Source organism: Octopus sinensis, linkage group LG7 (assembly GCF_006345805.1).
Source record: "Octopus sinensis linkage group LG7, ASM634580v1, whole genome shotgun sequence".
Taxonomy (NCBI): Eukaryota; Metazoa; Mollusca; class Cephalopoda; order Octopoda; family Octopodidae; genus Octopus; species Octopus sinensis.
This window is the reverse complement of record NC_043003.1, coordinates 53,511,851-53,524,935: the sequence shown is the minus strand read 5'-3', so window position 1 is coordinate 53,524,935 and position 13,085 is coordinate 53,511,851. Positions and strand designations below refer to the sequence as shown.

The 13,085-nt window shown below is 34.9% G+C and overlaps 1 protein-coding gene across 2 annotated transcripts in view; it reads left to right on the top strand.

The window, feature by feature from the left end:
• The window catches only part of LOC115214296 (coronin-7), a 150,358-nt gene that overhangs the window by 104,004 nt on the left and 33,269 nt on the right, over window positions 1-13,085 (top strand). For both annotated transcript variants that reach the window (XR_003881888.2, XM_029783449.2), the window contains exons 9-15: window positions 1,400-1,482; window positions 2,120-2,174; window positions 5,302-5,359; window positions 6,293-6,435; window positions 8,571-8,666; window positions 10,002-10,832; window positions 11,724-11,805. Coding sequence is in view for 1 of the 2 variants with exons in the window: in XM_029783449.2 (XP_029639309.1) it covers window positions 1,400-1,482; window positions 2,120-2,174; window positions 5,302-5,359; window positions 6,293-6,435; window positions 8,571-8,666; window positions 10,002-10,832; window positions 11,724-11,805 (1,348 nt within the window). In the remaining variant the exon portion in view is untranslated. The remainder of the gene's footprint in view (window positions 1-1,399; window positions 1,483-2,119; window positions 2,175-5,301; window positions 5,360-6,292; window positions 6,436-8,570; window positions 8,667-10,001; window positions 10,833-11,723; window positions 11,806-13,085) is intronic.

The following is a 13,085-nucleotide window of genomic DNA, read 5'->3' as shown; positions in this document are numbered from 1 at the left end:
TTTTTAGTTACCAGATTGAGATAAGCATATCTTGCGATATGTTGTGAACATGATGCGTTTAAACTCAGCACCTTATCCCAACATAACCCATGACATTCCGAATCTACGTGGAAATTAGTAAAACAAAACTGTCTTTATTTATGCCTAAGCTTCCAAAATGGAAAAACAGACCATCACATGAAATTTGATACTGCCTCCCACTGAAATTCAAGATTATCACTCACTTATTAAAACTCTGCTGCAATTATTTCCTTCTCTTACAATAAAGGGTAAACATTTCATTGTTAACTCTTGCTTTCCGTCTCTGTTCTATTGATAAACATGATGAAATAGTAGTTACACGTCATTTACAATGCAATCTGTTTGGCTCTGATCAACTTATGTTACTAGTGATATATTTTAAATTGAACAGTAAAACCTTGTTTATTTGATGACATATCTAATGTATATCAAACATTTTCTTCTTGCAAAATAATTATTAATATTATGCTGTATCTTGCGAGGATCATTATACCAACAATAAACATATGCACTGGTTGTTTCACTTCTTTATTATTACTATTATCATCATCATCATCATCATCATCATCATCATCATCATCATTATTATTATTATTGCTGCTGCTGCTGCAGTGAGTTCGCAGAATCATTAGTAAACCGGACAAAATGCTTAGCAGTATTTCATCTGCCGTTACGTTCTGAGTTCAAATTCTGCCGAGGTCGACTTTGCCTTTCATCCTTTTGGGGTCGATTAAATAAGTACCAGTTACGCACTGGGGTCGATATAATCAACTTAATCCATTTGTCTGTCCTTGTTTGTCCCCTCTGTGTTTAACCCCTTGTGGTAGTAAAGAAATAGGTATTTCATCTGTCTTTAATTTCTTAGTTCAAATGCTGGCAACATCAACTTTGCCTTTCATTGTTATTATTATTATTAGTCAATTCTTTAACATTTAATCAATTATCAATTATTTGATTAATCATTCAGTCATTCAAGCAGTTGGCTAGGTTGGTCAGTCTTTACACCACCATTGCAACCTCATCAATGATATACTCTCTTTACAATCGCATGACATATTTTCAAACCTAGCTAATTGATTGACTGAATAAAATAAAAATAAAATAATAATGAAATTATTGTATACAGTGCTCAGGTGCACCACAACTTGTCAGAAAGTGCATATAAAGTACATGCAGTAATGTAGAAATGTCTGGAAAGCGAACAATGTATGAGTCAGATACATGCTTGTGTGTGTTAATCAAATAGTTGCTTATAATGATATAGTAATAAAAGAAGTGAAATAGAATGAATTATGTATTGTTGTTATTGGGATAATGCTCCCCCAGAATTACAACAAAACCCATTTCAACTCAATGTTATTTTTTACCAATACCATAGGTGAGACAAAGACAGCTCTTTTTATGGGATTTGAAAAATCCATCATCACCTGTCTGTACACACTCAATGGATACATCTCCTGGGTATGTGAAATCAAAAAGATAATGTATTTCTTCAGAGAAAACATTATTCTTGTTTTTGTTTTTAAATCCTTTACCTAAACAGTAACAAATTAAAATATATAAAATTTGGTAGGAAATTTACAAATATGTAGTCTTGTCCTAAATTTCTGTAATATATATATATAATATATATATATATATAATATATATATATATATTTATATACATACATACATATATATATCAAATATATTACAGAAAATATATATACATACCATTTATTTACTTTTATATGTATATATATATATATATATATATATCTTTTCTTCCTTTTTAATTGTTATAGTTGAACCATTTATATTAACAGTTATCACTACTATCAACATTTTTTGCCTTTTAATGTGATTTAACTTTAAAATATTTTTCTATTTAATATCATTAATAGATATGCAGACTTTTCTTATACATGCATGATATTTAATTTCTAGAATGCATAAAGTTAATGTAAATGTATAGACCGCATACTCTATTAAAAATGAATTCTTGTTTCTCATTTTGATACTTTTGATAAATACTCCATTAGATATTTTTGTCAAAAGAATCAGCTTAACATTAACATTCCATTTAAGTTTTCATTATTTTTTTTTTCTGCTTTTAGTGTTTTTATACCATTTTTTGATGACCGAACTAACATGTTGTTCCTTGTTGGGAAGGTATGTGACTCAAAATTTTTGCATTTGTGTTTTCCTCATTTAGTAATAATGATAATAATAATAATAATGTCTGAATGTTAAGAATGTTATTTTCAAAGACCATATAATTTCCTATTGGGAAGTAAACATTTCATGTTCTAGTTGTTACAGTTACAAAAGTTGGATTTTCCAGTTTTGTGCTTTTCTCATTTAACTGTGTGTATGAATGTTAACAATGTTATTTCCAAAGTCCATATAATTTCCTATTGGAGGGTAAGCATTCTAGTTGTTATTGTTACAAAAGTAGGATTTTTCAATTATTCATATGGAAAACACAAAAAGTGCATTTTGGAAACAACCTATTTTTTTTTTTTTATATTTGCTATAATTGAAACAAGCTTTTTCATCCTTGGTATGATTGCAAAATGAAAAAATCTATCATAAGAAACTTTACATTAGGCACCTGGCTTATTCTCTGGAAGAGAAGAAATATGGTATATTTGTGGCATAGCAGGAATTTACAGCATCCTAACTGAAATACTTTTTAAGTCTCCCACTACCAACAGCTGAATTACATTAAGTCTCTGATATCCAAGTGGCTAAAATGACCTGGATACAGCCTGGTCCCCTTAGAGTATAAGAAGTTATACTATCTTAAAAAAAAATGATAGGGTGGTTATGTCTGGAACACCTTTGATTATAGGTCTGCTTGATCATGGCTGACCTGTGGTTAAATAACAACAATTGAATTATATTAAATTCTGCATATATTATTATAATGAACAGGTGTGACTGGCCAGAGGAGATTTGTACTCCTTCATAGCTGCATCCAAGGACAACTGGCTCCACCACTTTTTCCGGTTAATCTCTAATTTAACACCCAATCACAAAAATGAAAAAAAAAGTATAATAGGTGTAAAACAATATGTAGTAAATGAATATTAAAAAAAAAATGTGCACTGATGAATGGGCTGGATGGAACTCAGAAAATTCACATTGGGAATTTTCCAAGTCCTCTCCCCATCCCCTACTTTGTTTGTCAGTGCACATTTTTTTTTCATATTCATTTACTACACATTGTTTTACACCTATTATACTATTTTTTTTTCATTTTTGTGACCGGGTGTTAAATTAGAGATTAACGCTTTTTTTTTCTAGCTATGCCTCTGGGAAGGAATTCCGAGGAATTCGAACCACGTTTCATAGGTCGCTACCTCAACAGCTCTTTTATAGGATCCAGTGGCTAAAGACATCACCAGAAAGAACCACATCCGGTTTTGGCCCCTACTCCTCTGTCGTATTTGATGTGGCAGGGAAGGTGTCTTCAGCTCTGGTGTTGAGTGCATTTTTTCTTTTGTTCTTTGGTTTCTTCGATGCAGCATCAACAAATGCCAACAGATGAATGACCATCCTACCAAATTTGCTATAAAATCTTCATAAGCCAACCACTGACTTCAGAAACCATGAATGATTAGAGGTCCTTCAGCCATTGATAATATCTTGTACCTTCTACTTGTTTCAGTCATTGGACTGCAGCCATGCTGGGGCACTGCCTTGAAGGGTTTTAGTCAAACAAATTAACCCCAGTACTTATTTTTTAAAGTCTATTACTTATTCTATCAGTCTCTTATGCTGAGCTGCTAAGTTACAGAGATGTAAACAGTTTATTACTGCCAAAGTCACCTGACTGGCTCTCGTACTGATGGCACATAAAAAGCACCATCCGAATGTGGCTGATGCCAGTGCTCCCTGACTGGCTCCTGTACCGGTGGTATGTAAAAAGCACTATCCGAATGTGATCGATTGATGCCAGGGCTGCCTGACTGGCTCCTGTGCAAGTGGCACATAAGAAGCATCCACTACACTCTTGGAGTGGTTGGTGTTACGAGGGGTATCCAGCTGTAGAAACATTGCTAGATCAGATTGGGGTCTGGTGCAACCACTGGCTTTCCAGACTTTAGTCAAACCGTCCAATCCATACCAGCATGGAAAACAGATGTTAAAGATGACAATGATGATGTTAGGCAGTGAGGGGACAAACACCAAGAGAGAGGGTGAGGGTTATGTGTATGAAATGTAAATATGATAGGCATCTTTTAATTTCTATCTACCAAGTTCACTTACACTGCTCTGGTTGACCTGGGGCTATAGTGGAAGATACTCATCTAATGTGTCCTGCTGTAGGATTGAATCCAAATCTTAAAAAGAAAAGACAGCAAATATTTCACATTAAATACAGACTGATTGGACTGGGTTATTAAGTCTGATTTTTGATAAAAAGATTGGTAGTTAAATCAAAATTAATTAGACATTTGAAGAACAGTAAATTTTTTTACATCTTTCTGATTATGATGAAAATCTCATTAGAGATTTATAGTCTATGCGTTTCAGCCAGTCATAAAAAAAATTAATGAACTAAACTACAGAGTCAACAAGAAAGTATTAATGTTGCCATTAGAAACACTGAGAGAAAAAGCAGTCAAATCTCCTTCGCATCATACCCTACTGTCTTTTAAAAAGGAATTGGAGGATGCATTGAATGATGTAGTACTGTGTACGCTATCTGGAAAAAAAAACAAAAAAAAAATTATGGTATGGTCATGTCTGGAACACCTTTGATTATAGGTTTGCATGATCATGGCTGACTTATGGCTAAACAACAGTTGAATTACATTAAATTCTGCATATATCATCATAAATTATGTTGTCACTCTTGCTACTTGCAACACTGCAAGGTCATTGGGAAATTATTTGACAGTCTTGGCATTACATTGTTTAACTTTTTGTCCATTAAAAGAAGCTTTCAAGCAGTTTAAGTGCACAAGTCTGATATCCAAGTGGTTAAAATGTGTCAGCAGAAGGGCATCCAACAGTCATGACCTGGATGTGGCCTGGTCCCCTTAGAGTGTAAGAAGTTATGGGTGAAAACACCTGCCTGAATGGGGTTTCTTCTCCGAAGACTTTCTCTTGAGAGTTTCTTATCTTTGTCCATTAAAATGAGCTCAAGTTCAAATGCTTATTGAACCATCCCAGTGCACATTGTGGTCATGCATCTATTTATTATTCCTACTACTTCAATTCAGTTTTTCTCTCCATCATTACCATCTTCTAACATTTCTCAATTTTTTGTTATTTATTTCACATTTAGGGAGATAATACACTGAGATTTCTGGAATATACTGACCGGACACCACATATTACCGACGGTTTGTTTTCAAGTTTACTTTAAAAGTATTTATATGGCTGTATATATGTATTTATGTTTATGTGAATGTGAATATTGCTTTTCTCAAAATCCACAACTTCTCTAAGGAAGTAGACATTTCACTTTCTAGTTTTCTCCTGTAACAAACAGTGAAATTTTCCATTTAACCCTTTCATTACTGTATTTATTTTGAAATGCTCTGTGTTTCTCTCAATTATTTTAGATATAACAAAGAATTTAGTAAAATAACTCAGTTATCATTAAGCTAGTGTTAGGAACATAAATTGTGACTAAGGTTTGGTGGAAGATTTTAATTCAAAACTTATGAAAACAAGACATTTGTACCACAGAGCCAAAGCCGGTTTCAGCTGGGTTGGTAATGAAAGGGTTAATCACATGGAAAGTAGTTTACAAAACAGATACATTTAAATATTAGTAGACTAAAGTTGTTTGTTCATATATCTTATATAAACATAACTAATTTAAAACTAGTACTTTTCGAAATTATTTCAAATGATAATGCTTCTCTAAGTCATATTTAGAAATGACACAAAAAGAAAAGCCCCAAGGCACCAAGTTGGACTTAACTCTAATTACTTGATTAATATACTTTGTTAGATTCAATGGTGCTTCCTACCTTCTCTTTCTCTCTTTAATTAAAAAATGTATATTAATGACAAAGACAGTAAAGAGGAAATTGTTAAAACAAACTTTACTGTGATAGATAGCATGAGAGAAACTTTCATATTGGCTTTTGGTGCAAAGTGACTCTTGTTCATATCTAACAGAACATCCATATTTACCTGGCGATATTTATTATCTCCTCTGTATCTTTCTCTAACTACCCCCATTATTAGAACAGATTCACACTATATGCATTAAACAATGTGGTTATTTCTGTATTTCAAGTCCACCTGATGTTCTTTGTTTACAGTGGCTGCTGATCGTACAGAACAAATCAAAGGAGCTGCTGTGGTCCCAAAACAAGCATTAGATGTCATGAAAGGAGAGATAAACAGACTGATTCTTCTGATTAAAAATGCAATCATTCCAACACCTTACATTGTTCCCAGGAAAGTAAGTTAACTTTCATTCCTTCTTTTGCATATGTTTAAGACATAATCTTCATTTAAATTAACATTTGAAATAACATCTCTCTCTCTCTGTCTGTCTTCCCTCTCTCTCTTTCTCTTCTTTCTCACCTGGAACAGCATTGCTGCAAGTTTGCTAGACCTTACCCCAAACCCACTTCACCTATACATTCAAGCAGTAGACTTATTGATGTGTTGTTTTTACTTTCCTGCTTTTTCTACCACAGGTAATATCTGCTACTCTGAATCACATAATCACTATTGTGTCTCACTCTCTGATTCTGCACTAAACACCTCCAACACTAAATCACTTCACTCTAGAGCTTCAACATGCCAATCAAAGGCTAGAGTTGCTGTGCAATGAGACTGAACTTGAAGCCACATGGTTGGGAAGTGAAATTTCTAGCCACTTGGTCATGCTTGTGCTTATGAATATAGTAGAAAACATATAAGATGTTAATCTTTCAAAGAAATGTATTTTGATGTAGTAAAATGGACATTACTGTCTTGGGTTCAAGGACTCACAGGGCCAGTTATCTGGTTTCCATGGTTTATAAGCAATCGAGATTATAATATTCCCTCAGAACAGGGCAGCAGTTCATCACAGGGCTCCTCATTTATAGCTGAGTGGACCAGAGCAATGTGAAATGAAGTGTGTTGCTCAATAACGCAACACGCTGCCCAATCCAGGAATTGAAGTCATGATCTTGCAAACATGTGCGCCTTCACAATTTGATGAGAAAGAGTGAATAAATAACTATAAAGTTTTGGGTTTTTTCTGATCATTCAGCATTCACCTTTGATTTGTCTGTATTTACCTAGCTCAGTTATTCTCAACCAGAGCCCACATGGCCCCTGGGGAGCAGGGTCCATACAAGATTTTGTTGTTAAGATTTATCTGCAATAAATTAGTTATACTTCTACAATATACAAAATTTTTTATCTTTTTTATACAGTTCCTAATAATATCTAATTATAAAAATATAATAGGATTTTTTTATATACAATTTTTTTTTATATACGATTTCTTTTTTATATAGGCGTAGGAGTGGCTGTGTGGTAAGTAGCTTGCTTACCAACCACATGGTTCCGGGTTCAGTCCCACTGCGTGGCACCTTGGGCAAGTGTCTTCTACTATAGCCTCGGGCCGACCAAAGCCTTGTGAGTGGATTTGGTAGACTAAAACTGAAAGAAGCCTGTCGTATATATATATATATTATATATATATATATATCATCATCATCATCGTTTAGCATCCGCTTTCCATGCTAGCATTGGTTGGACAGTTCAACTGGGGTCTGGGAAGCCAGAAGGCTGCACCAGTCCCAGTCTGATCTGGCAATGTTTCTATGGCTGGATACCCTTCCTAACGCCAACCACTCCATGAGTGTAGTGGGTGCTTTTTACGTGCCAGACGTGGCTGGCAAATGGCCACAATCGGATGGTGCTTTTTACATGCCACTGGCACGGAGGCCAGGCGAGGCTGGCAACGCCTATGATTGGATGGTGCTTTTTACGTGCTACCGGCATAGAGGCCAGTAGAGTAGGGGCAGCGCTGGCAACAGCCACGTTCGGATGGTTCTCTTATGTGCTACTGGCACTGGTATCACAGCTACAATTTTCATTGATGTTGATCGATTTCGATTGTATATGTTTGTGTGCCTGTGTTTGTCTCCCCCAACATCGCTTGACAACTGATGCTAGTGTGTTTACGTCCTCGTAACTTAGCGGTTCGGCAAAAGAGACCGATAGTATAAGTACTAGGCCTACAAAGAATAAGTCCTGGGGTCGATTTGCTCGACTAAAGGCGGTGCTCCAGCATGGTCACAGTCAAATGACTGAAACAAGTAAAAGAGGAAAACAAGTAAAACATTGAAGGTTCATCTGAGTAAACTTGGGATCCAAGGGGTCCTTGGGTAATAAAATGGTTGAGAAACATTGACAACCTAGCTACTATTTTAAATGTTGCTCTTATCTAGTTTTATCAAAAGAAATGTAATTCAAGTCCACTAACTATATTTTTAAAAAATTTATCCTTTCTCTTTCTTTGATATTTCTACTTCTTTATAGTAATGTGGTACTATAAATGGTAAATATATGAATATTTTATTTTGTCTTTAGTCCTATAGAGAATACCATGCTGATATTTTCCCAGAAGTCCCTAATGGGCAACCATCTATGCAAGCTTCTGAGTGGTTAGCAGGAGAAAACAAACCGGTAAGTTTCAACTTCATCCATGATTTTATGCAATTTTTCAAGAAGTTAGGAATTTGCAAAAAAAAATTCTTTAATTCTTTTACTTGTTATAATCATTGAAATGTAGCCTACTGGGGGTAACATAATTTAATCTTGTTTTATGATTTATATTGCTTGTCTTCTTTAATCAAAGTATCAAGCTAATGAAGTGTGGTTACTTGACCTGCTAGAAATATCTGATTGACATTTCTCAAATCACACCATACCATCTTAAATAGGACAGGTTTAGTTCTTGGTGCACCATTCCTTTATAATAAGGCTGGAAAGTCTTTTATTATAGGTTTGTTCAATTAGGACTGATTTAGGGTTTAACAACAACATCTAATTACAGTAATTTGTTTACTTTTTACTATTAATTAAATAAATATCTTTTTGCCTAGCTTTTATTTCTATATTATTATTATACATTATTTTTTTCTCAGCTATTTTTTTAGTTTTGTTATGGGGAAATCTTTATATATAAAAGTAAGGTTGTGTGCTGTCTGTCTCCTACGATTTAGATTCCTAACTACTCCCACATTTTGCGGTGCAGTTTAACAAAAACCGGGTATCTTATAGTCGTGATTCATATCGAGCCCTTCTGGGTATAAGCGCGCGTCTACGATGAGTCTACGATTTAAAAAAAAATTACCATCAATTTTCCCATTTTTAATGCATTTTTGGCATATATAAGGGAAGTAAATCTCTAAAAATTTATTATTAAATCTCAGAACGTAAAAAGCTACAGTAACACCCCACCCTTGTGGTTAGCCATATTGAGATGGCTATTATACTTTACATCTCTAAAAATGCTTATATAGTTATTTCCCTTACAAACCCGAGCAACGCTGGGCGATACTGCTAGTTTGTAATAAAAATATAATAAAACTTTCACCCAAGTTTAGGTATAAGAGTAAAGTCTGTTATTTTTCAATGTTTGTAAATTTTACCTAGCTTCACACCATTCACAACATGGGGTGAAGCCAGGTAAAATTTACAAATCATTGAAAAAAAATAGTTTACTTTTATATATCACAATGAATCTTATGTCCCATTTGAATAGGTCTGAGTAGTTATAGCACCATCATTTTTTTTTTATGCTATCTTAGAAAAATGGCACATCACTAGTGGTGTTGGTGTTAATAGAACATTATTACTGAGTGATATAGAAGATTTAAGAAATAAATCCAAAGATGTGATAATCTCCAATATACTTGATCCATATTAATTCCATATCTCATAGTCTTTAAATCCTCTTTGTTCAAACAACATAACCCATCATCAGAAATAAAATCAGTTTTTCTTTTTGTTTTCCAGTTGGAACTTATGGATCTAAATCCAAGTAAAAGAGCACCATTAACCCTCAGAGCTCACAATCTTAATGCACCAGGTTCTAATTCTATTACTAATGCCAGTGACTCAGTTGATCCTTCTAAAGAAAAGAAGTTATTAAAATGTGATTCTTCTGCTGAAAATGAAAAGAAATCAACAGCTGATTTGTCTATTGAAAACAATAAGGAATCAACCATAAATTCTTGTACTGAAAACAAAAGCAAACCAGCAAATGATCTATCTGAAAACAATAAGGAATTAACAGTAAATTCTACTGAAAATAACAAGGAATCAACTGTAAATTCTTCTACAGAAAACAGCAAGGTAAAAGGTCCATTAACTCCAAAAAGCCAACGTCGAGCAAGTGAAACTATTATGCAGAAAATTGACAGTTTGAATGCAGCCATAGAACTAAGTCATTCTCCACCACCACAACGAAAATTCCAAAAAGGCAACTGTGTTTTAGATTCAAAAAAATATGAAGAGAAAGATAATGATGTATTTTCTGACAATAAAGTTGCTGAAGATACTAAAACTGAACATTCTCAGCAGACTAGAAAATCTTGTAACTCTATGGAAGAAACTAAAAACAGCTTATCCGAAGAAGTAAGAGAAACTAAAGATTCAGAAAATGAAGATTCAATGAAAAATGATAATGAAGCTACTCCTTCAAATTCATCTTGCACAGAGGACAATTCTACTGAGGCAGATGGGAAAGCTTCTAAAATAGAAGCTGAGTGCAATAGTAAAAAGGACGGGAAAGAATGTCTGTCTGAAACTCCAAAAGTTCCCAATGGAGCAATTGAGAATAAAATTGTAAGTTTGATTTCTTTTTTATATCATCTTATTCCAGTTACTTCCTTAAATAAATTGTATAAAAGAATCATTTTTCATGTAGTTGGTGTACATTATCATTATTGTTGTCATCATCATCATTGCTTTAAGATCCACGTTTCCATGCTTGCATGAGTCAGGCAGAGCTTACCAAAGCAGATTTTCTATGGCCGGATGCCCTTTCTGTTGCCAACCCTTATCACTTTCCAAGCAATGTAATATTTCTCCATGGCCAGACCTGTTTTCACATGGAAATGAATAACGTTCATTTACAACAATTACATGATGTCAAGGCAAGGACACACGCATGCACGTACACACACACATCAACCTCAGCAAGATTTGAACTCAGGATCTGAGGAGACATGTCTGTAAGCCACAAGACATTTAGGCCTTTATTGTACCATTTTTGCTGCTGAGCATCTCCAGGAGCTAATGCTTTTCTGCTCCTTTTTAATAAACAGAATTGTATTCTTGGTGCTATGTAAAGAACACTAGTGCCGGCATCATGTAAAAAGCACCCAGTACATTCAGTAAAGTGGTTGGCATTAGGAAGGGTGTCCAGCTATAGAAACCATACCAAAACAGATGACTGGAGCTAAGTGCAACCCTCTGACTTGCCTGCACATCAAGCTCTCTAACTTATGGCACCATGGAAAATGGACCATGATGATGGTGATGATGAATACGAAACACAGTTGAAATATTTCTATTGTTTATCTTAATGTAAGCTTTTTAATAATTTATGTCAAATATCTAATAAAGGAAAGCAATTGCATTGAACTATATGGTAGATATTTTTCAGTTGTTAGAATTATTAATCAATTATTATAAAAGATAATTTTGTATTTCATAATATTTTCAATATTTTAGTGCAAAGGTAAAGTAAAAGAAGAAACTCCAGAAAAAACTGTGCCAGCCAAAAAATCCGTTTCCACTCCATCACGTTTTATAAGTAAGTTGTTTGTTATTTAAATGAATTCAAATTAAATAATTCCTTATAGAGAGACATCTTAGCTTTTGCAACATTAAGAAACTCATCATACTTTTACTCTTTTACTTGTTTCAGTCATTTGACTGTGGCCATGCTAGAGCAGAGCCTTTAGTCGAGCAAATTGACCCCAGGACTTATTCTTTGGAAGCCTAATACTTATTCTATCAGTCTCTTTTGCCGAACCGCTAAGTTACGGGGACGTAACCACAGCAGCATCGGTTGTCAAGCAATGTTGTGGGGAGAAACACAGACACACAAACATATACACACATACATACATACATACATATATATATATACATATACATATGTACGACGGGCTTCTTTCAGTTTTCGTCTATCAAATCCACTCACAAGGCTTTGGTTGGCCCGAGGCTATAGTAGAAGACACTTGCTTAAGGTGCCATGCAGTGGGACTGAACCTGGAACCATGTGGTTGGTAAGCAAGCTACTTACCACACAGCCACTCCTACGCCCATCATCATTATTCTACGCATCTTTATTTAATTATTCAGTTATTTTCAATAATTTATTTATTAGATGTTGATGAATGTCTATCAAGAGTAATTTTATTTTATGTAATGCAATGCTCAAAGCAGGATGTGTGATAATTTCAATGATGAATTTGACATGTAGATGAGAGTAAGCAGGGCTGTCCATTTAGTCACCTTCTCTTCTCTTCAATATGATCCTTTTGGTAGACACTCAGTAATTCAGGCTTGGGCCCCTGTCAGCCTTGACATGGGTGAATTGGTTCACATACCAAAATTTGTTGAAGAGCCAGACATGTTGAGGCGAGTGAAATTGAAATTGAAATCGAAATCAAATTCGATGACTGGCATCCGTGCTAGTGGAGTGCTAAGAGTACCATATGAGCATGAACGTTGCCAGAGCAACAAACTGGCTTCCGTGCTGGTGGCATGTAAAAAGCACCATTCGAGTGTGATCATTACCAGCGTTGCGTTACTAGCACTTGTGCTGGAGGTACATGAAAAAACATTTGAGTGAGGTCGTTGCCAGTGCCGCTGGACTGGCTCCAGTGCAGGTGGCACATAAAAAGCACCATTTGAGTGTGGCTGTTGCCAGTACCACCTGACTGGCCCTCGTGCCGGTGGCACGTAAAAAAACACCCACTACACTCTTGGAGTGGTTGGCGTTAGGAAGGGCATCCAGCTGTAGAAACTCTGCCAGATCAGATTGGAGCCTGGCGCAGCCATCTGGTTTGCCAGTCCTCAGTCAAA